The sequence below is a fragment of the Aythya ferina genome (assembly GCF_964211825.1).
Source record: "Aythya ferina genome assembly, chromosome: 10".
Lineage (NCBI taxonomy): Eukaryota > Metazoa > Chordata > Aves > Anseriformes > Anatidae > Aythya > Aythya ferina.
Genome location: NC_140306.1, coordinates 15,432,156 through 15,452,941, shown reverse-complemented (window position 1 = coordinate 15,452,941; position 20,786 = coordinate 15,432,156). Strand labels below are relative to the sequence as shown.

At 46.2% G+C, this 20,786-nt stretch overlaps 1 protein-coding gene across 2 annotated transcripts in view; it reads left to right on the top strand.

Annotated features, from left to right (window-relative positions):
- The window catches only part of RBM6 (RNA binding motif protein 6), a 52,291-nt gene that overhangs the window by 6,553 nt on the left and 24,952 nt on the right, over positions 1–20,786 (top strand). For both annotated transcript variants that reach the window (XM_084531427.1, XM_084531426.1), the window contains exons 4-6: positions 817–906; positions 1,826–1,895; positions 13,186–13,259. In XM_084531427.1, coding sequence (XP_084387553.1) covers positions 817–906; positions 1,826–1,895; positions 13,186–13,259 — 234 coding nt within the window. The remainder of the gene's footprint in view (positions 1–816; positions 907–1,825; positions 1,896–13,185; positions 13,260–20,786) is intronic.

Sequence of the window (20,786 nt, the reverse complement as noted above, 5' to 3'; positions counted from 1 at the left end):
AATGGAAGGAGCAGGGAAGGAGTCTTCTATTCATGTTCCGTCACTTTGGTTCAGTCCTAACTCACTGTCCTTCTCTGAGGACATCCTCCTGCTCCAGGCCATTTGGATGGGCACGCTTTCTATCCCAGAAATGCTTTATTCTCAAAGGAGATGCAATTTAGCAATTGAGAGTTGCTAAATACATAGAACCAGATGTGGTTCAGAAAGTCCCCAAGCTGAAAATGAGCAGACAAGTGGAGGGTGTTATGTGGGGTGGGGAAGCATTGCATAGAATAGTTTATGTTCTCCTGGGAATCTGCTTACGAGCGCTACCAGAGAGAAGCTACTGGGACAGGTGGACCCACGTGGAACAGCACAGCTGTTCTCATGTGCGCTTTGTTTATCCTCGTAGTCAACTTTGAAATCTCAAGTTAATGATAACCACTGAATTAATAACTGCTGTGGAATTTGAATATCCCACTGCTGGGAAGCAGAGAGCTTTTCTGCTTCTCTTTTTATAAAAACTCGGAGAAACGTGGGATTCAGGGCAAGACCTGCCTCTTGGCATTTACTGTTTATTCTGAGTTGTGTATCTTGTAGACAGATACTTGCTGGACCTGGATCTCACTGCACAGCTCAGTGAGCATACGAAGCTGCTTGTGCTAATATTGCAGAGCTCTCTGAATCTCAAGCAATGCTATGGTAAAGATTTGAGCCATTCTGCTTGTGGCCCTTTGCCTTTGAATTATACCCTGCTATATTTTGTTCTGGTTTGTGTATCTCGTGAGCTAGCGTTTCTCATTTTTAAAAACAACATTTTGGTTGTGTGAACTCAAGGACCAAGATTACCGGACCTGCCCCAAATATGTGAAGCCAAGCAAGCTCATTCGGCTAGGAGGAGTGCCTGAAACTGCCACAAAGGATGATGTAAGTGGGATGTTTTTCATCCAAAATTCACTGTAAGACTTTCAAAACTCATATTGAGTGTTTCTAAACTTAGCATTTTCAAGCCTGGTGATTGGAATTTAGGTGGTCTGTCATTTTCCCCAAAGAAAATCCTGATTTAGGAGTGACTGCAGTGTTGTTTTATCTGATTATTCTGCTTTTTAGAGGGCCTGGAAATTATGACTCTCTTTTGCAGTCATATGCAGGTTGTTGGTAGGTAAAAGCCTTGACCGACAGACACTTGTTAACATACCTTCCTTCCAGGATTACTTTATGTGGAGACAGTATTGTTATTCCTTTGGTAGTATATTTTGAACCTGGAAGACATTAGTGTCTGAATGAACTTGCTCCTTCTTCATTACTTAAAATTCCTAAAATGAGATCTTACGAAGAACGAAAAGATGCCTCCTGCTACTGCTGATTTTAGTTTCAAAAAAAATAATCATCTAGGCTACAAGGTGAGAGAAGTTACCTTTCCACAAGCTTCCACTTCTAATTAGAATTTTTTGGTGGCAGCTCCAGACATGAGAACACCCCCAGACATCGGTTTTTGCAAGGGTTAGCTGTGGTGATCAGCCCTTCTGAGGCTTAATACACTGACCTTAAATAAGGATCAGAGGGGAGCTGTCTGGACGAAAACAGCATGACAAACCTTTGAACGGTTCTGCTGTAAATGGCTGTTGCTTATTTAAACAAAAGTAAAAAACACATGAGCAAAAATTCCCCAAAACTCAGTAAACAGTTCTCAGAAACTGCAGGAACTTTACCAGGAAAATGCATGTTTGTAACAAGCTTAAACTAGAAAGAAAAGAAGTCTTAGGGAAAGAGAAATGTACTTCAGCAAGTGCTTTACTCTGAGGTTTTATTTTGGAGACTGAAGTGGATCCTGGTTTTCCTGTAGATTCTCAATGCTTTCCGAGGGCCGGATGGGACACCTGTGAAGGACTTGCGACTGAAAGATTACAGTTCAGGTGAGAATGCTTTTTCAGTGCTTCTGGATTCAGGTTTACAAAAGGGTATTCTTAGCACCAATACTTAGCCATTTTGGTTGTCCTTGATGCCGTAATTACAAGTATTTTTAAATGAAAATGCCAAGTTCTGTAGTTCGCTCTATTGTCTTCAAAACTGATGGCTGTGCTCACTGTTGCTTCAGAGCTAAATTGTGTTCTGGTGCTTCTAGCTGTAGGAGCAGCAGGAAAAAACAGCAGTGCTGTTCTAGTAGCCATCAATAATAAAGCTAATACTGATGTGGGACAGCAGGTTAATTCCCAATAGATTATTTGTTTTTAGTTATTCAATCCTTTTGGATTGTTCTCCATCTTGTTTCTGAGATGGCCTTGCTGTGGAGTGTCCCCTGCACAAATAGTGTCCCCATGAAACCTGACATCCCGTAACATTTCTCCTTCAGTAACGTGAAACTGTCACCCTTCTTGGATATGAAGACAGGCTTTAAAAAAAAAAAAAGAAAAAGCAAGTTTTATAAACAAACATTGAAATACTGGGTCAGGATGCTCTTCCTTATTTCAAAGAATGAAATTTTGCTGTACTTCTAATCGGTATGTATTGGATTCTGAAGAAAGGAATAATTTACAAGGCTGCTTTGCGTGAGTTACACTGGAACAAAGACGTGCGATTGTAGCGAATGAGGGGCGAGCCCCTAGGACTGGTTTGGGTTATACTAATAGGGAATGCCTGGAAATGGGAGGAGACAATCTGAAGTCACTGCTCCTGCTCTGATGATATTGAGCAGGTCCTGCTCCAAAGTGAATTTCTGCTGTTTTCCAAAGCAAAGGAAAGTGGCACAGCTGCTTTTGTCTCTTTGTAAACCGAGGAACGCAGAGGCTTTTACCATCGGTGGTGCTTTTCCTTATTACCAGTGTGGGTTGCACGTGGAGCAGCTGGAATTCCTGCTGTCAATACGTTACATAAAGGCTTCTTGAGTGTTTAGTAGCTGGGAGAGAAACTGGGGCAGTTGGGTATTTCTCAAGTACATTTTTATTTCTGGAAGCTGTCAAAGGAGATTTCACAACCTTCTCGTGAACCTTTGAACTAAAGAACACCCCTGTGTTACATAGTCTGCTCTGGCCCAACAAGCAGGGCTTACAGGGTGCAATCTTTCTTGCTTCCTTTCCTCTTTTCTAAGCATGGTACAGCATGGCTGTTGTCACCCTTACAGCACCGAGTGTTACCCAACGATTGCAACACATTTTTTGCCCTTCCTGATGTGATTTGTCAGTTGCTGCATTTCCGAAACACAACACATTCCAGTAATAAGTCAACGTGAACTGGGGATCTTTTCATAAGTCTCTTCTGGTGTGCGTTATTAGGGCATAGAGCCTCTGGTAGAGAACTGCTGTCCCTTTCCCATTCCCTGGTACAGAGGCCTCTCAGGCTGCGATGCGGAGTCTGAGTTAAGTGCGTAAGCCCTAGTATCTGCTGATGGTCACACGTAAAATGCGGGTTGTGGTTTTTGTTGTCTCTGTAACAGCTGCATTCTATTTGTCTGTCTCCTTAGCAGCAGAGAGTTGTGTGTTTTTTTTATAAGAAAGTTCTCCTGGCTTGCAAAAGCCAGGGGATGAAGAATGGGGTTAAAACTAGCTCATATTTTATGAGCTACGTAAAGCTGATGGTTAACCCTGTCCGTCCAGCATCAGCAATGTAAGCTGTGTAGCACTGTTCTGGGTTACATCGATGCTTCAACGACTTTGGTTTGCATCATGTCCTAGGGCTGCAAATGCAGCTACTAATTTAAACAGCTTTCTGATCCTTGTTATGCAAGATGGATACATCTAGGACAAAACAAGCTGCCTGAATTGTGAAAACGTCTTCTTGAAATCGGGTAACTAGAAGCAGTAGTAAACTAAATCCAGGTTTTCACATGAGGTAATCCTAACAGAGAGACGTGCGAAACTGAATTCACATTAACTTCTGAAAAGCTAAGCCTGTTTGAAACTAGGGGCCAGTCGTGTGCATAAAATGCTGCTTTCACAATGGAGGGCGATGTAAATATTCATCAGAACTAAAAGCAGACTTCCTGGATTACTGATGTCTCTGATACACCTGGGCCCACCGGCTGCGTTCATGTATCAGTGCAGTGGTACAGCAACAGCCTGATTCAGAAGAGCCCCCGCTAAGCCTGAGTGGGTTGTGTATTTTTGAACACTGTCCAGAAATGTTAAAAATAACACTAATCATGAGCGTGTATGTACTTCATGTCGAGTGCGTTCGAGCAAGAAGAATGCCTGCAGCTGCTGGAGAACAAAACCAAGCGTAACAAATAGCACACAATTAACTTGAGGTGTGAGGTTCAGATCAGTTTCCCAAAAAGATAATGCTTGTCATCAGGATTATCTCAGCAGCTTCTGTGTGATCATTCCACTCTGTGATCTTTTTCAGGACTCTGTTCTGGGGAAAAAATATGTGGTTGATTTTTCTTTGGGGGGAAAAAAATAAATTCAACTTCTTTACAAATGCCTTTCTTTTACATCCTGTATATGCGCTAAGGGAAGCGTATTTTCACTGAAGGTTGTGCTGAGCCCGGAACACTGTTCTCAACATAGCTGGTGTGATTTTGATATACATACAAGCTGTTTATTCTTGAGACTATTTTGTCTCTGGGGAACACAGACTGAAACAGTTCATAGATTTTAAAAAGAAAGGTAGTGAAAGAAGAGACCTTGGGAACTGACGTATTTCCGTTTGAATCAAAAAGGCAGGTGTTTGCAGGCAATCACAAAATACCAAAATGAAATTTCATTGTATTACCCAGTGCATCATTATCTTGTTTTGTCTTGTGTCTCTGAGCTATCAGTTAGATTCTGGAATTGATGCCTGCTTGCTCAGGCTGAAAGTGTCATACCGGTTTGTGGGGGGAAGAGGGTTTCTCCCAACAGAACGTGTTAAACGTTGGCAGAACTAACAATTAGGGTGTTGCCTTCTGAAGTGTGTTTGGCCACGTCTGTTCGATTAATCATTACAAAGAGTAAACCCGGAGGTGATAGTGAGATCTGCTTAAAGTCCATCAACTACTTCAGTCTGTAATATCTCCTTGTGCCTCCTGCGCTTTCAGAGCTGCAGATGCACTGCTTCTGCGCTAGATACTAGCGCTGCTGGCTCGTCAGATGCTCTCTGCAAAGTGATTGTCAGTAAGTGCTTGTGAGCTGCCCCAGGCCCGTCTGGAGGTGCTTCTCTCTGCTCACCGGGGTCAGGGCTTTTGTGTGGCTTTCCAGTGGGAACCTCGTGCTGTGGAGCTGTTAGCGCTGCGGGCGATAGCAGCAAGCTGCTCGTGGCACAGCTTCTGGTATTCTTGTACTGCTATCTGTGGGCTTGTTGGTACTGACTGCCAGAAGCTTGAAACTGATACCTTCTGACCTTCAAGGAATCTAACATGAAGGCGCCTTGTCCTGGTTTTGATTTTGATCGTGTTTTAGGCTTATGTTCTGCCTGCTTCTCCTTAAGCTCTATTTCTGTTTTCCTGACTAATGCCAAACATAAGCCGAGTCTAGGAAATGATCCTGCGGGTTTGATGTGCATGGAGCACTTCAAGTGAATGCACATGTGTGACCTGCAGAAGGGAACATGCGGATCTAACTTCATCTTACAGGGCTGCTTATGATGAGGTGCTGCAGGAGCATCCAAGTGCTACATGAAAGCATGAAGCGTACTCTGAGCTTTCCATTCAAATTGTTCTCCTGGTGGCCAAGCTTGGAACACGCTTTCCAGCCAAGATTCACATTAGGGTTGGTACCAACTTGGAAAAAGCTTTTTTAGGGAAGGTGAGCTGAGAAATCGCTGGTAGCCTGTGAGGTTTTCCTAGCTTACTCTACAAGCACATCTGTGCATCTGAGAGGCGTCTTTGCTGAGCTGGGAAAGCCTGAAGGAGAACAGACACGCTGAGATGGAGAGCAGCAAGGCCAGGGAGGATCTCTGAACTCAGAGGGCCCAGGTGAGCAGAGGCCAGGCACCTTCCTGTGATGGAGGCACGTGCAGGAAATGCAGTGTAACCTCAAATGCGATCAACTTAGCCTAGTGGCAGCTGCCTGCTGACTTTTGAAAAGCTTTTGTTTTAGCAAGTACCATTGGCACCAGATACACTTCATTCCTTGCTCAGCCACCTCTGCGCACTTAACATTTACCTGTTTCATTTCTGTGGCCCTCCAGACCTGGCCCTTAGACTGTAGATGCTCGGAACTGCCTCCTTCTCCTTCCCTTTGTTGAACTAGATCCGTTTTTTTCTTTTTTTTTCTTAGTTGAGGGAGTTCATCTTGGTCTTACTAAGCTCCTCCACTCTGGTGCCCTGTTAAATATTAATAACCCTCTAAGGTAAACCTATAAAAAGCACCTTTCCCCTGCCCCTCAGTGCAATGTATCCTGTATCTCAGAACAGTGAATCGCTGCTTTCAGGGAGACCCTGAAATCTAAAGTTATTTTCTTTACAGTTTTGAATATTACTAAAACTCATAATCTAAGGTCCAGAAATGTATAGTTCGTGATTGAAAAATGGATACAGATTTGGAGCAGAGCTCCCCTCCATATCAGGGATAATCTCTCCGTTGTCCTGGGCTGGGGCGCATCTCAAGGTGGTGAGATCCTCCCCGTTGAAAGCAGAGCTCCTGTTGTGTGGGGGGCATTTCTGTGCTTTTGGCTGGCCCACGTACAGCTAAACCTCCCAGTCACTGTTCGTGCAGGTGGGGTTTGAGCCAGCGACCTTCCTGGGGGTCAGAGATGCTGGAGGAACACTGCCCATGGCCCCGTGTGGGCTGCAGCTTCCAGCCAAAGCTGCACAGGTGGGATGTTCCTGGAGGTGTGCAGCCAGAACCCTGCTGAACCAAAACCTTCTCTTTCCTTTCAGGAGTCACACAGTACCCATGGGCAAACCTCTCCGAAGGGTGGTTTTGTGGCCAGCTAGTGGTGTCCTCGTGAAGAGGGCTTGGTGCCGGCCCTGCGCAGTGTGGTTAGGTCTCACAAGGCTTTATGTCCTTTGGTTTGGTACAGAGCTCGCTGTGGGATGGCGTGAGGTGTCTGCTAATGTGGCACAGAGGTGCCTTTTGTGCTAACTGTGCCAAATACACCTTGTCTCACCATCAGGGCTGGTGCTTAGGCACCAGAGGAAGGACAGTCTCCTGTTGCTGTGGTCAGTGTTTTGTTTTTTTTTGCATGGTGAGGGTCATGTGGCCCACTTGGCTGCATCAGCCACAGCTGAGGGCACACAGCTCGTAGAGGTCTGAGGTGATCACCCAGGAGTTCCCAGGGTGCTGTAACACGCTCGGAGTTCCCTGCTGAAGCACGACCAGATCACCTGCTCATCATCAGAGGTCCCCATTCTGGAGGGCTCATCTGTCAGAAGGTGGGGAAGTACCTTCACTGCTGAGTCCTGTTTGTAGCCAAAATAGCCTGGCCAGGACTGGGAAGCACCTTGGCTGGCATTAGTCCATGGTCATTGATGCCAGTCCTTGTCAGTTTTCCCAGCTGTGTGGGCAGTAGGTTTTTGGCTGGTTCTGCTTGATTTTAGGGCAGGAGAGCGTTGCATCATGCAAGCCAAAGGCATTCTCGCCAATCTGTCCTCATCTGTGATGTGGTGGCTTAGCAAGTGGGAAGGACGAAGCTGTTTAAGTCTGTTTGCAGCAGTGATCAACCTTGATTCATGGTTTGCAGCCTGTTCAACACAGAAGGCAACAGCCAGCCGGGAAATGTGCTCACAGCCCTCCTGACATGCACGTTCCTTCTGTTTATGATGGCTTCTAAAAATGTGCTCACCCTTTTTGCATCTCCAGTGCAAAGCTTCAAGGCTTCTCACAGCGTGCTGACACTGCTGGATTAATTGCTTTTCTGAGTCATTTGTGCTAAATGGCAGATCCTGGAGGCCCAGGTACACATTAGCAGTATTTCAAAATCAGTTTCCTGCCTGTAGCACCTTCCCACATTTGCAGCTTCCAGTTCTTTCATGGCGTTTTGTGAAGGCCTCAGCCTCTCTTGGATTCTGCATTTCTGTACAAATATAATGTAATAATTTGTCTCTAATAAAGCTGCAGTGTGCAAGATCTTAGTGTCTTGGATTTTTCCCTCCTCCCCACTGTGCTAGTGTACAAACCACTGCCCTTCTGGCCAAGAATACAGCTGTGGAAGAAAACAGCATGGACTGTTTGCCTTTGAGGGCATCTCAAGCAGGTCCTTTCTGCATCTTGTCCTCCTGGGTGGAGGAAGAAGAACAGGCTGTAGCATGATACCTTTTAGAACAGCTGCATTTCAGATCTTCTGGTTTCAGTGCTGTTCTCTTGTGCAGCACTGTCATGAATATCTTCATTAAAAAAGAGGGACAGTATGAAGTGGCAGCCCTTTTTTCAGCAGCCAGGTGTGGCTTGTAAATGCTCAGCCTTCGAAAGGAATCGGGGACAGGGCTTGGTGCAGATCGTCCTGTTTGTTATTCAACAGCAAGCTTCTCTGATACAGCTCTTCAGCTTTCGGAGCTGGGGAGGCCAACGCATCTGTGCAGCAAAGAGGCCTGACAAATTTATGGAAGCTCTGAATCCACCAGCTGGTGTGGAGAGCGCTCTCGCTTTTGGCTTCCGAGTGTGTGTGAGCACAGATCGGTCGCTGCCATTCGCTGCGGGGGCGCCCTCCAAGGGAACAGGCTGTGGACAGCTTTATTTTCTCTGCTCGCTGCAGAAGGCACTACGCTATTGCCCATCGTTGCTGTATGCTACTGTGCACCCATCCTTGGCCATGCACTGCTGTGCACATTGAGGAGGTCCTGGTTTCTTGGCAGCATCGAGTATGTTGGCCCTGCTCAGAACAGTACGCTCTATCAGCGTGAAGGTATGGACAAAGCCCTGCATTTTCTGGTATTTTCTTGAGACGAGGTATTCACTCTTTAGTAAGGATGACTTCACAGACTTCCTGGGCTGCCTCATACAGGTGATCTGTACGCAGCTTTCCTTGGAGGAAACAGGCCAGATTTCCACATGGGGTCACGGACACGTTGCCGAAACCTTCCACAAACGAGGTAGTGATTCCTGTCAACCAAGCAAAAGCTGATTTGGCGAGAAACATGCAAAATCTTGTCTCCACAGCTGTGTGAAGACTGGTGTGTGAGATCATAGGGACTTCCACAGCCCTTGAAGGGATCTCATTTTCTCTCCATACTTGATGCTGTAGTTGCCTTTGAAGCAATAGAGCTTTCTTCTCTAACGTGGATGGAGCTCTGCAGGGGATTTCCCTGGCTGCACTCTGTTCTGCCCTGTTGCCTCTGCAGAGAGCAAGCCCCAGCAGAGAGCAAGCCTCCTTCAGCAGGCTGCCTTTGCCATCTCTCAGAGTCCTAGAAGTACACAAAACTACAAATGTTTTTCTTCTATAGCACTTCTATCTCTTGGGGTGTGCTTTTTCCTAGAATCAAGGAGCTGGATCAGATCTCTTCAGTTGGATGTCTTTGTCACGTTGCCATCATGCCTTCTCTCCAGAAGTATTTTCAGTTTGGCATAGATCAGGGTCGTTGTTGTTACATGATTTATTCATTTGGCCTCCTAAAACTCCAGAGAAATGTTTTTGATGTCTTCATGCTACTTCCAGCACACACCAGAAGAACATTGTCTTAGTTTGCTATGTCAAGATCTAAAACAATCCTGAAGTGATGCATTACTGTGTGTCAGTTGTTTGGTAGAAACCGTGTGTGTATAGAAACAAGGCTTATTTTAAATCTCAAGTGCATCTCATTTTTATCTAAATCCCAATAAAGGTAATTTTAAACCAGGCTTTCAGGACTTTTAGCCAAACTGTGGCATGCTAACAAAGACCTGATATGTGTCGTCAAAAATCACCTCACTGAAATGCATGGTTAAGAAGCAAAATATTCCTTATTCAGATGTTTGCACAGCAGCTTCCTGGAGCTTTAAACATGTATCCTTAGTAGTATCGAGTGCTCATATTCATTGTCAGTGCAGAAAACAACAGAGCATGCCTTGGAAGCATCCATAAAGGTTGTGTATACACAGAAGCACTTCAGGAAAACAAACTCATTCACTAACTGGCGGAGTTCAAGTGTTGGAGGACTGGTGCGTACCCTTGTTGGAAAGTTCGTTTGAGCAGCTACTGCTCCAGCACGCTCAGAGTTTGGGGAGGGTGTTGATATCAAACACTTCTGCCAAAACAAAGCATTCCTTACTCAGTTCTTACTCAGTTCCTTATTTGTATTTTTTTTCCTGTGGAGCCCGAAGCAGCGGTGATACAAGTGATTAAGACGATACTTGGCTTTATGTCTTCATGTGAAACCTTGCCTGTGAGTTCAGGCCACCTTGAGTCACAAAGCCACGCTGTAGTCATCAGCAGTGATTCTGCGTTGCTGGTTTGATCGCTTTGCTCTTACTGATAAGCCCTGGAGAATACTGGTAGGTGTCCCAGAGCTCTGGTGTGCAGGGGAGGACAGCTCACCCTGGGGTGCCTGTTGTACCGGTCCCTGCCGCTGGGTGCCTGTCCCCGTGCATCTGCCTGTCAAATCCTGTGCCCTGCTTCTGGTAGCAGCAGATGAGTTGCTGGGTTCTGACAGGCAAACTGCATTCAGAAAGAAACATAGGCAAGCTCAGCAGCTGCTGCACAAAGAGCTGAAGCAGCCCTACGAAGGAGGCAGAAAAACACAACAGTTGCTGGCAGCAGCCTCTCTAGCCAGCCTCAAGGCACTCAAGTTTTATTTGAGGTGTTGTCCTCTGGGTAGTGGGATTATTGCCAATGGTGGCAAAAAAAACAGCAAGCATTGCATTTCCAAGGCGTGGTGTGGTTGTGCTGTTGTTCCTGCATTTCAGTGGGCTTTCCAGCTCTAAAATGGAAGGATGTTGTCCTGGAGCTGGGGGCGGAGGGGCCGTGCTGTTGAAAGCTGCTGCTGCTGTGTGGTTTTCACACATTGCCTGCACTGGTCAGATCTGCGAAAAGAGGATTGACCTGGGGGTGGGGGACAGAAAAGTTCTGAGCCCTCACAGATCTTCACGGGCAGTTTGGAGCGGGGCAGTGGCTCCAGGCTGCTCTCTTGTGTCACTGCTTCGGTGCTGTGCAAGGACAGCTGGTACTGAATCGTGGAATGCGACGTTCCTGTGCAACCCGACCACAAGAAATGAACATGTGGCCTGAAGCTGCTTTTGGGCAGGATGCGGGGCCAGAATTTCTGGGTTTGGTTCTCACCGGGTGTGTTAACTGCAGCAGTGCTTATTAGGTGGGTTGAGTTTGGTGGGGAAGAGGGAGGGAAGGAATTGCACAAGGCAAAACGTGCTGATCTTCCTCTTTGCTGGAGTGGGTCTGCAGCGTACAGACCTCTGAGGATCTTAGGTTTTACATCCAACATCAACAACATCAGCGCTGTGCTCAACTCTGTCATGCTGGATTAAATCCACATCTAAAACACTCGTTCACTTCATCAGACATCGGGTATAAACTGCCTCTCACATGGAGCAAATCGAGTGAAAACTCGTGCAATCTTCTTCCAGTCTGTCTGGAGACAGCTTGCTTCACGTGCTCGCAGAACAAAGACAGGGCTCTCATCCCGGCCTGCTGATTACAGCAGCTTTTGGAAATCCTTCCTGGGAGTCCTACAGGCTGATAAATATCATTCAAGCAAGCCTCTTCTAAACATGAGGGGGAGAGAGAAGTGACTTTAGAGACCTGGATTTGAAGAAGGCTTTCAAACACCCTGTGAGAGCCTGTGTGCTGCTCCGCAAAGCAGCAGGGCCGTCCGCCCGGAATGCAAAGCAGTCTCCCAGCAAGGGGCAGCACTGCTCCTGGAGAGCAGCTCTTCTGCAGAGCAGAGGACTGCTTTTATTTTTAAAGGCTAGTTAGTGTGGCTGGAACTGCAGAGCCAGTGATTTTTATTTTTTTGCTGCTTCTGCCATCTGAAACCCTAGCTCAAGTTCTAGCTGCCCTCTTGATGCAACAATATCAAGTGGCTTTAGTGGCATCACGGGTGATGCGATGCTGGTCTGCCTCTTGCACTGAGCTGAAAAGCACCTAGATTGATAAATTTCCTTCTGATGTGCTAATATTGACAGAAACAGTATGTGGGAGGGAAGTAAATTCCAATGTGAGATAGAGGAGGAGCTAGATTCAAGCTGGAGTGTTGTTCTAACAGCAAATGTGCAAAGTCAGGGGTGTGTTGTTAGAGAGAGGATGTTAGAGAGATCCCAATTAAAAAACAGTGGGGTTTGGTGATGGAATAGATTTGTTTGGACTTGTCTCTGAAGCGTGTAAGTGTGAAGATGGTAAAAATAAATAAAAAGAATCAATAAACAAACAAAAACCCACCACAAACAGCAACAAAACCAGAAAAGTTAAAACTGGTGAGTGCAGCAAGCATCATTGGGAGTGGTTTCAGAGGGAGTCGGGGGGTAGTTCCAGCAGCCTGGGATGCCTGGCCTGAGGGAAGCGTGGCACGGGGAGGGTGAGGTTTGACCTCAGGTTGGTGCTCAGCTCTTGGGTTCTGGGAGCTGCCTCCAACACCAAGCATGGCTCTTAGGATGCTCTTAGCTTCTGTAGTGTTCACCTCGCTCTTTACCGTGGGACGTGAGATTTCAGTGCAGGTAACTGGAGCACAGATCAGCCGCTGACTGAGATGGCAGCCTTCCAAGAAGGAGAAAAGTAAAGGCTCTCTAGTTTCTTGCTGCTAAACTTAAGCTCCCGCTCTTATTAAACGTACAGTCATGTCTATTGGAAATAAAATACCAGAACGAGAAAGTTGGAGTTATCGCTTCCTGCTCCATTGTTCTGTTTCATGGTACAAGGGATTCGGACTTGAAAAATAAGCATATGTTGAATGGGAAATAGCAAAGGTAATGGAATTGTGATGGTTCGTTTTGAAACGTTGCCCAAATGAAAATGCTGGTCATTGGTGTAAAATACATTCACAGCAAGGTACTTTGGAATGACTTTTACCAACACTTGCTTTGGAGAACGCTGCTTCCAAGGCAGAACAAAATGTGAAACTAGTATGGAAAATCACAATGCCTTAAAAAGAAAAAAAGTGATTATTTCTTGCCCTAAGGAAGGGTGTGCCTGTCAGTGGGTTGTGTAAGGGGAAGTGGGAACACTGCACTATTAAAATTCATGATAAACTGCACAATTAGTCATCATCCAGCTAGTCCCTGATTTCTCTCCTTTTCATTCTGGAGTATAGAGGGGGTGGTTAGAGGGTTTGTCACTGGAGAAAAAGGGAAATTGAATATTTAATGTGGCTTTCTTTATGACAAGGCACTAACATGACTCCCGTCTGTATTTAAATGCTGTCCCCAGGTTACGACTATGGCTATGTCTGCGTGGAGTTTTCACTCTTGGAAGAGGCCATCGGATGCATGGAAGCCAACCAGGTTGCTTTACACTTCGGTCAATGCTGCTAGAAGATTTAAAACAATAATAATTTTTGGTGGGGTGGTGGAAAGCCAATGAGGATTTGTTTTGCACTATTCAAAGGCAGATCTGTTCTTGTATAATACACAACGCCGCGGTTTAAACATGTTTCCGGAACCTTGCAAAAGGCTTAGAAATGCCAGTGTGAAAGAGCTGCCAGACACCGAAGGGTCTGCCCTCCTCCCAGTGCGTGGCAGCACGCTGGCTAGGTTCACAGGCTGGTAGCTGACTGAATTCCAACACAGGTTCTGGCCCTGATGCTCTTGTACTTGAAATCCAGTCGGAAAGAGCTTTGCGAGCATTAAATGTCTCCCCGGGTTGTGCGTGCACACACACACACACACACACACATGACTGGAGGTGAGGCCTCTGGTATGCAGCTCTGAGTCAGCTGCGACTTGCACGCTCTGCTTTGCCATCTGCCTTGTGTGTGGGAGAGGTTCTTAATGGTGCATCTCCCCCATATCTGTCTTGTCCTTTGGCAAGCTGGAGTTGCAGACACGAGGACTACCCTGTGTTCAGTTGCACCTGGTAAATCTGAAAGTTTCCAGCCCTTAAAAGTGCAAGGTGGCTTCAGTCCCTAGTGAATAAGGACCTAAGGGGAGCCTTTAATCTGACCTGATATTCAAGGCTACACTTGTTGGCTGCTGTGCTACAGCAAGATGCATAAAACGTGTCAGATAAAGCATAGATTTCCATCTTACACCACCCTGTCTGTGCCTCAGAACTGCCCGTGATGGATCACTCAGGAAAAACCACTAAGTGATCCCTATTCCTTTGATGCATCCCTTATGCCTCCTCTCTGTTGCCTTCTTCCTCCAAATTTGCCTGAGTAAGAATCCATATGAATTATCAAAAGCCTTTTTTGCCAGAATCCCATGTCTTGCTGTCACGAGAAGAGAGTCATGAGTCAGATTCAGAGCTGTGCATGTGCAAAAACGTACTTAGAGTTGAGTCTTCGCAGCTGGGGTTTCAAAGGTCCCACTAAGCACTTGCATTTGCCTCTGTTTTCAGTTTCCAAAATATTGCAACTTAGAAGAATGTTTTACAGAAATAATTATTTTGCTGGGAAGGAGCCTGGCACATTCCCACTGGATGGGGGAGGGAGGGAGCAGAAATGAGAGAAGGCTCCAGAATTATTCATTACTTTTACCATCAGTGACAACCTTTGTTTTCCCTTCAGTGTTGCTACAACTCCCAGTCTATTATGTAGTCACTGGGAAATACGTCATTATGTGTGGCACTCTGTTTAACCACGTGCCCCCACATATTCTCTCCCCAGTTCTGCTCACATGAAATAATCTCTCCCTATGCCAATGCCCTTCCCAAATACCTTGGGATTTGGGAATTCCTCCTCTTCCTATTCTTAAGGCCTCCTCTCCACCTTCTCATATTTGGAGCATCCCCATGTATTTGTACAGGTGTTTGGCTTGGTCAGCTCAGGTCCATTGCTGCAGCAAGGAGCCCGTAAGCGCCAGGCCCTGAGCTGAACCAAGTGCCTAAAGGTCCCCAGTACATCCCCGTACCTCTGTGCACACGAGGAGGTTCTGGCTGGCCTTCATCTGCGGCTTATGATCCCCCCCAGCAGCTATAGCAGGCCGTCAGGCTGGGTAATTATATACCCTTTTTCCTTCTAATTAAACAGCAAAAAAAAAAGTACTAAGTTTTGTATCTGACTTGCTGCAAGAAAGCAAGCTAACTTCTAAGTTCTCAGTAAAATCCAGGTGGAGGTTTTCAGAAAGATGCAATTCACTTGTCCTTAGACAATGGGTACCCCGTTGTAATATCTTCCGAGGTAGGGCTGTAAGATCGTTTCCTCAGGCTGAGAATTAATCTGGATTTTTACAAACTTTACGAACTGCAAAACCAAAAACCTTTGTTAGCCAGGGCTTGGATTCGTTGATAGTTGAGTTATTTTCAGCAGGTTATCAGCTCTCCCTGTCAAATGTAATCACTTGGGAGAGCATAAATAGCAAAGCGGTGTCAGCCCATGGTGACGCTCTAGCACCTCACTAGCCAGCCTGCCTCTTTCTCAGTTTTCTACTGGCTGGGAACGAATCCCTTTTACAGAGACATCCCTTTTTTTGATGCTGTTTAATGCCTATTTAACCACCCCTGCCTAAAGAGCAGTTGTTTACCTCCCTACATTGCTGTAGTCTGTAATTACTTTGTTGTGAGATCCTTTTATTTCACTCGGCACAGAGCAGTGCTCACTTGAGGTCATTCCCAAATTTGCTCCCTACAGATTTACCAGGTCCAACTCTCCCCATGCAGTGTATGTGACTCCTGAGATCTGGGGGGAGGTTCAACAAAACACACTGTGGTAAGGAAACATCCATCTTCTCTGCTGCCCTAATTTGGGAAGAGAGATTTATTCCACCTGTATTAATTGCCACAGCTGAAGTAACTGCAGTAACGCCCGGATAAATTGCCTTGCCTTGTTGATTGTGCTGGTGGCAATTTATTACAGCTCAAGGGGCCCATCTAGTGTACGTGAACTGTGATGGATCGCCAGCTTTGTTTGCACAGAGGTGGTGCACGACAGGTTTTGCTGAGAGAAGAGGCAGCTGCCAGCCCTCCTGCCTTTGGGCAGGCTCTTTGCCCCAGCAGGGCACGTTGGCTGTTGTCTTGCAGGCCGTGGGTGCAGCGCTCCTTTCAGGCTGGTGGGCACAGTGCCTCTGGTGGTCTTTTGGTATGAGTTGGCTGTCGAATTTGTTAGGAGTTTGACTTTAATGAGAGCTCTTTCTTCTGTTAGCGATGAGCTGATTTTCCTTTGGGGAGATGCAGTTATTTGAAATGGCAAATGGGGTTTCTGTCTGCTCAGTCACACAGTTTCTCCTAAATCTTCCCCTCCTTTATTCCCGTTCTGAAGGTTGCAGAGCGGTGTGCCATTTATCTTGCATTTTTTTTACGTTCAGGCTTAGGGTTGCCTCTAGTGTAGAAGTGTTCTTGCCTGGCAGCAGCATTTTGGTTTCTTAGGAGACACCTCTGACAATTTGTTTCCTGGCTCTTGTTCCCTGTACGTGTTGGGTTCCCTCTGAGCACCTGAATTCTCTCGTGTGCTCCTCCTTCACCTGTAGAAGAAACGCACGCACTGAACTTGTTCTTGGTGCACGAAAGCTGGGTGGGAAATGAAGTACCCTCGTGTATTGGTGTGTGTCATAAAGGCAGCTGAAGGAGGACAAGCAGAGAGATCTTGTCTCTACTGCCTGCATATTTTGCTGTTTTCACTGACGTGGAGCTGGTTGTTATACAAATGGAATCAGAAGATTTATTTGAAGCTTAGGAGCAAATGATTTGTCTTGACTGACTATATAGCAGTGTCTCCCAAGTCCCCTCAGGCCTCAAACTTAGCAACACGTGGCAGTGTGAATAATTCCTAGCTTTTGTTGCTAGTAACTAACATCTTCCTAAATCCTTTCCTTCTGCTGCGTAAGCAAGAGGGTGAAAATGGGAGAGCTGTAGCATGAACTTGTAAAAATACCTACTTCATAAATTCCTGTAGAGATACCCAGAAGTGTGCAAGAGTGGTTGTTCCCAGACTTGCTCTTGTACCTGCCTGCACTGAGACCGGTGTGTAGCTGCCCAGGGGAGCAGCTTTCCCTGCAGTTCCCTGCGGTTCTGGTTCTGCTTGCTGATCACAGCAATGCCTCCATTCCCTGCTTGTTTCTCCCAGGAGAGGGATATTTCGTGGGTGCTTGCTTTACTTGAACACATCCAACCACTGTGAGGTTGGAAACAACAGTTGTGTGTTTCTTCTGCTCTGCATCCCCTTTTTTATCCCTTCTCTGCAGTGCTTTGCATTTGGTGTGAACAGAACAGACTTCACTGTAGCTGTTGGTGTTAAAATCCACAAGATGCTTTGACAAACTGGCAGAGCCTGGGACTTTCTGTCCTGAAAACATTTGCAGTAACCAGTCACAACTCCGTGCCTTTCCAGTTAAATACAGAAGGAGCTTGTCACTCTCCTGAGAATGCTTCAGCTCTGCTGACCTGTAGCTGCCGAGTGTGTTCTGAGACCTGCTTATGTGCTCGGTGCGAGGAACGTGTTGCAATATCTAAGAGAGAAAAAATAATTTTCCTTTTGGTAGGATGTATGGAGTTGTGAAGTCTGCGATTTTCCAGCAGAATCTGCAGAGTGCCCCCGTGCAGTGGGAGGTAACGCTCATCGCCAGTGCGTTTTCCTGAGGACCCATCAGTTACTCCCTTGGCAGTGTCACTGCATGCCTTGGTGGCTTTATCCTGCAGTTGAGTGTGGTGGTGACAGTTGTCAGTGCCCACAAATACACTAAAATCCATTTGTGTGCTAGGTTAAGGAGGCTGGGGATGGCCTTGCCTTTACCATTTCCCCCTTGGATCACCAGCTGCCATACAGTCCTGTGCGTTTCTTGTTGTATATTTGGTGTGGGGATTTTTCTCAGATCATATCACTAGCATGCATCGTCTTTTTCCCTATTAAACCTGTCCTGCTGTCGACTGTGTGGATTTCTAGAATTATGTTTTAGAGTCTTCCACTCTGAGTTTGTGTTTGGAGAGGGGAAAAGGACTTGTGTACTTAGGCTGTGTATCTTCAGTCAACTAATGACTTAGGAAACATGCGTGGTGTTTGATTTTCACGATCTGCTGGCCTATGGAAAGTTCTCTCTGTAGGCTACCTTGTAATCAGATGATTGGATTTCCAGGCAGCACAGCTGATTTATTTTTTGCATGTGTCTGATTCAGTGTTTGACCTTGTCATGAGTTCACCAGGGCCTTACGTCACTGAGGCTTGACATGTTGACTCGATCGTTTGTTCATTCCCACTCGTGTCCTGCTAATAACTGCACTGAGCTGCCATTTAATTGGAATTACCAGCCTCTGAGGTCAGCGAGGAAGTCTGCAGCGTGAGGCTGCCGCTGCTGGGCAGAGGCTTGCCTGTGAGTAAGCCGTCAGCTCTGCCTGCGATGACCTGTGGCAGCGCCGTGTGTGTGGGTGTGCATGTGTGTATCCTGCAGCGGCGCTGTGATGAACGCACCGTCTGCTCCTCTGCTGGGAAAGACCGGCTTAATCTCTGCGTTACAGAGACCTCCTCTGTGCAGAGACGGGTTTCTTGTGTTGTGACATGTAACTGCCAAAAGCTCCGCTGTTGGAAATGCACCTCTGGACCTTCTTCTCTTCTGTCATCTCGACATCTTCTGTCATCTCGCCTTTACAAGCTTGTGTGAATCCCATGAATCTTTTCTTCCTCTGGCACAGGAGGTCATAAGGGATCTTCTGCCAAAGACTTCACACGCTGTTCCTTCAGCTAGTAGCAGCTGCCCTTCACTGTGGCTTTTCTAGCCCTACCCAGATAAAAAAAAAAACAACCTTCTTCTTCACAGCTCTGTCCTGACCTGTCTCAGGAAGCAAACCATGCAAACCAATTTACTTCCAAATCTGTGCACATGTGACTGGAGGACTCGTGAAGCTTGCATCTTCTTCCTCTACTTGTCTGATCCCAGCTTGCCATGTCCCTCTGCCTCCCTGCTCTTACTCCAAAATCCTGTCTCCTTTTTTTCTCCTTCAGCCTCCCCGTGCCAGCGTGGTGAGCACTGTATGCTTTGTTGTTGCTGCTGTTGAACTGCTGCTCTGTAGCGGGGTTGTCCCTGAGGCCACCACCTGGGTGAGCTGTTTGGAGCACGTGCTGGATGCGTAAGCAGGAATTCTTCAGCATCTCTGGTTGCTGGCAGTGGTGCGTGGCCCAGCAGGGTTATCTTGGGACTCAAATATTGCTCTGTATTGCAGAATTATCTATTCTGTGCACTGAAGCTCGCTTGGGCTGCATATAAATAGGCTGTTCCAGGTAAAACATCCTTCCCTATCCTTTTCCAAAATGAAACTGTTTTCCCTCTGGCCTCTAGGCAGTTATGTTCTGGTTTTGCCTTTTTTTTTTTTTTTTTTTTTTTTTTTTTTTTTTTTTTTTGCCAGTTGACATTAGCGAAGTTGTGTGATGATTTATCTCTGAAATATCCCTTCTTCCTGCATAGATCTCAAGCGCCTTGCTAATCAAGTGTTTCTCTGTTGGGATAGATGTTCTAGTTAAAATGCCAGAAGCGTAAGCTGGCAGACGTTAAGGAATAACGTGATTTCCTGAAGTTTACTTAAATGGCTCGATCTAGAAGTGGTTGCCCAGATGTCTGGTGCTCTCCGTTGGATTGCATGGTGTGACACCAATACTTCAGTGCCTCGCTTGCTCCTGTTGGGCACCACAAACTGCTGCACGGCATCCAAAGGCGTGTGGGGGCAGATGGTCCCTGCACTGGTGGCTCAAAAAGAGGAACCAGCTTTAGGACAGCTGGACCTTTGCGTTTTATGTGTTGGGCTTGACCAGATACGTGAAAGTTTTTGTTCTTGAATGTGAAATGCAGCACATATCACAGCTAAGTCTGCTCTCTGCCCCTTCTGTAAGGCCAAGTTTTTATTCTGACAGCAACACCTAGGAAATAGCCTTATTTCCATTACCGTCAACATGCAAAGCGTTGTCCTGCATGATGTAGCATTTTGCATGCTCCTCTTCTGAAATACTTTGTAGAGGAGATTTTGCCTTGAGTTAGGAAGACTTGAGGTAGTCCTTGGACACATGTGCAGGGCACGGATGCTGCCCTATCAGTGTAGCTGTTGGGTTCTGTCCTCCTAATGTGTTAGTGGATAATCTTGTCTCAACAAGGAAATCTTAGTCACAGATGCCAGGGACGGGTACAGAGTCATCATAAAACCAAGAGCAGTGTTCCGGGCTGCTCTGCCTCTCCGATTATATGTCTGTGACTGTGCTTATCTTCACGCCTGGTTGACTTTCTATGAAGATATGTTGAAACTAAATATGTTCTTGTGTAAGCACTCGGAAGGTGGTTATCAGTGTAGTATCAGAGTGCTTTGAGGGATTGTGGTAAATCAGCTGTCGTACAAATAGTGCATCGCCTCAATTGCTAGCTTGTTTACTTGTTCAGACCGTGCTTTTTGTGCGAGGATGTAAAATCCTTTGATCGAGCTCCTGTTTTAAAGGTAGTAGGACCCATTGCACCAATTTGCTTTGATGCTTTTGAAGTCACCCTTTAAGTAAGGCGGTGCCTAACAGAGCTGCAGGTGCGCTACCTGAAATCCCCTCTGTGCTCTTGAAAGTGGATGATACGGCTGAGATTACTTAAAGGAAACACAGCAGCTGTGAGAGGGAAATGTCAGAATGGGTTCAGTTTACGTGCATAAAGGCATCTAAGTGAACACACGCTCACTTTCATTTCCAGAGCAGGCTCAATTTCTGTCACAGTTTTGCCATAGTGGTTCGCACAAGACGTGTCACTGTGAAGGAGATGGCAGTCCTTTTCAGCCCACTCCCAGCAATGTCAAAGGGGATGTTTTACAAGCTTTTGAGCCAGATTACAGTGCTAAGACTCCATCTGGACTATTTGGAGAAGTGGGAGCGTACCAAAATGTTGCAGTTTTTACTTGATGAGTCGTATTTGTTAACTTGG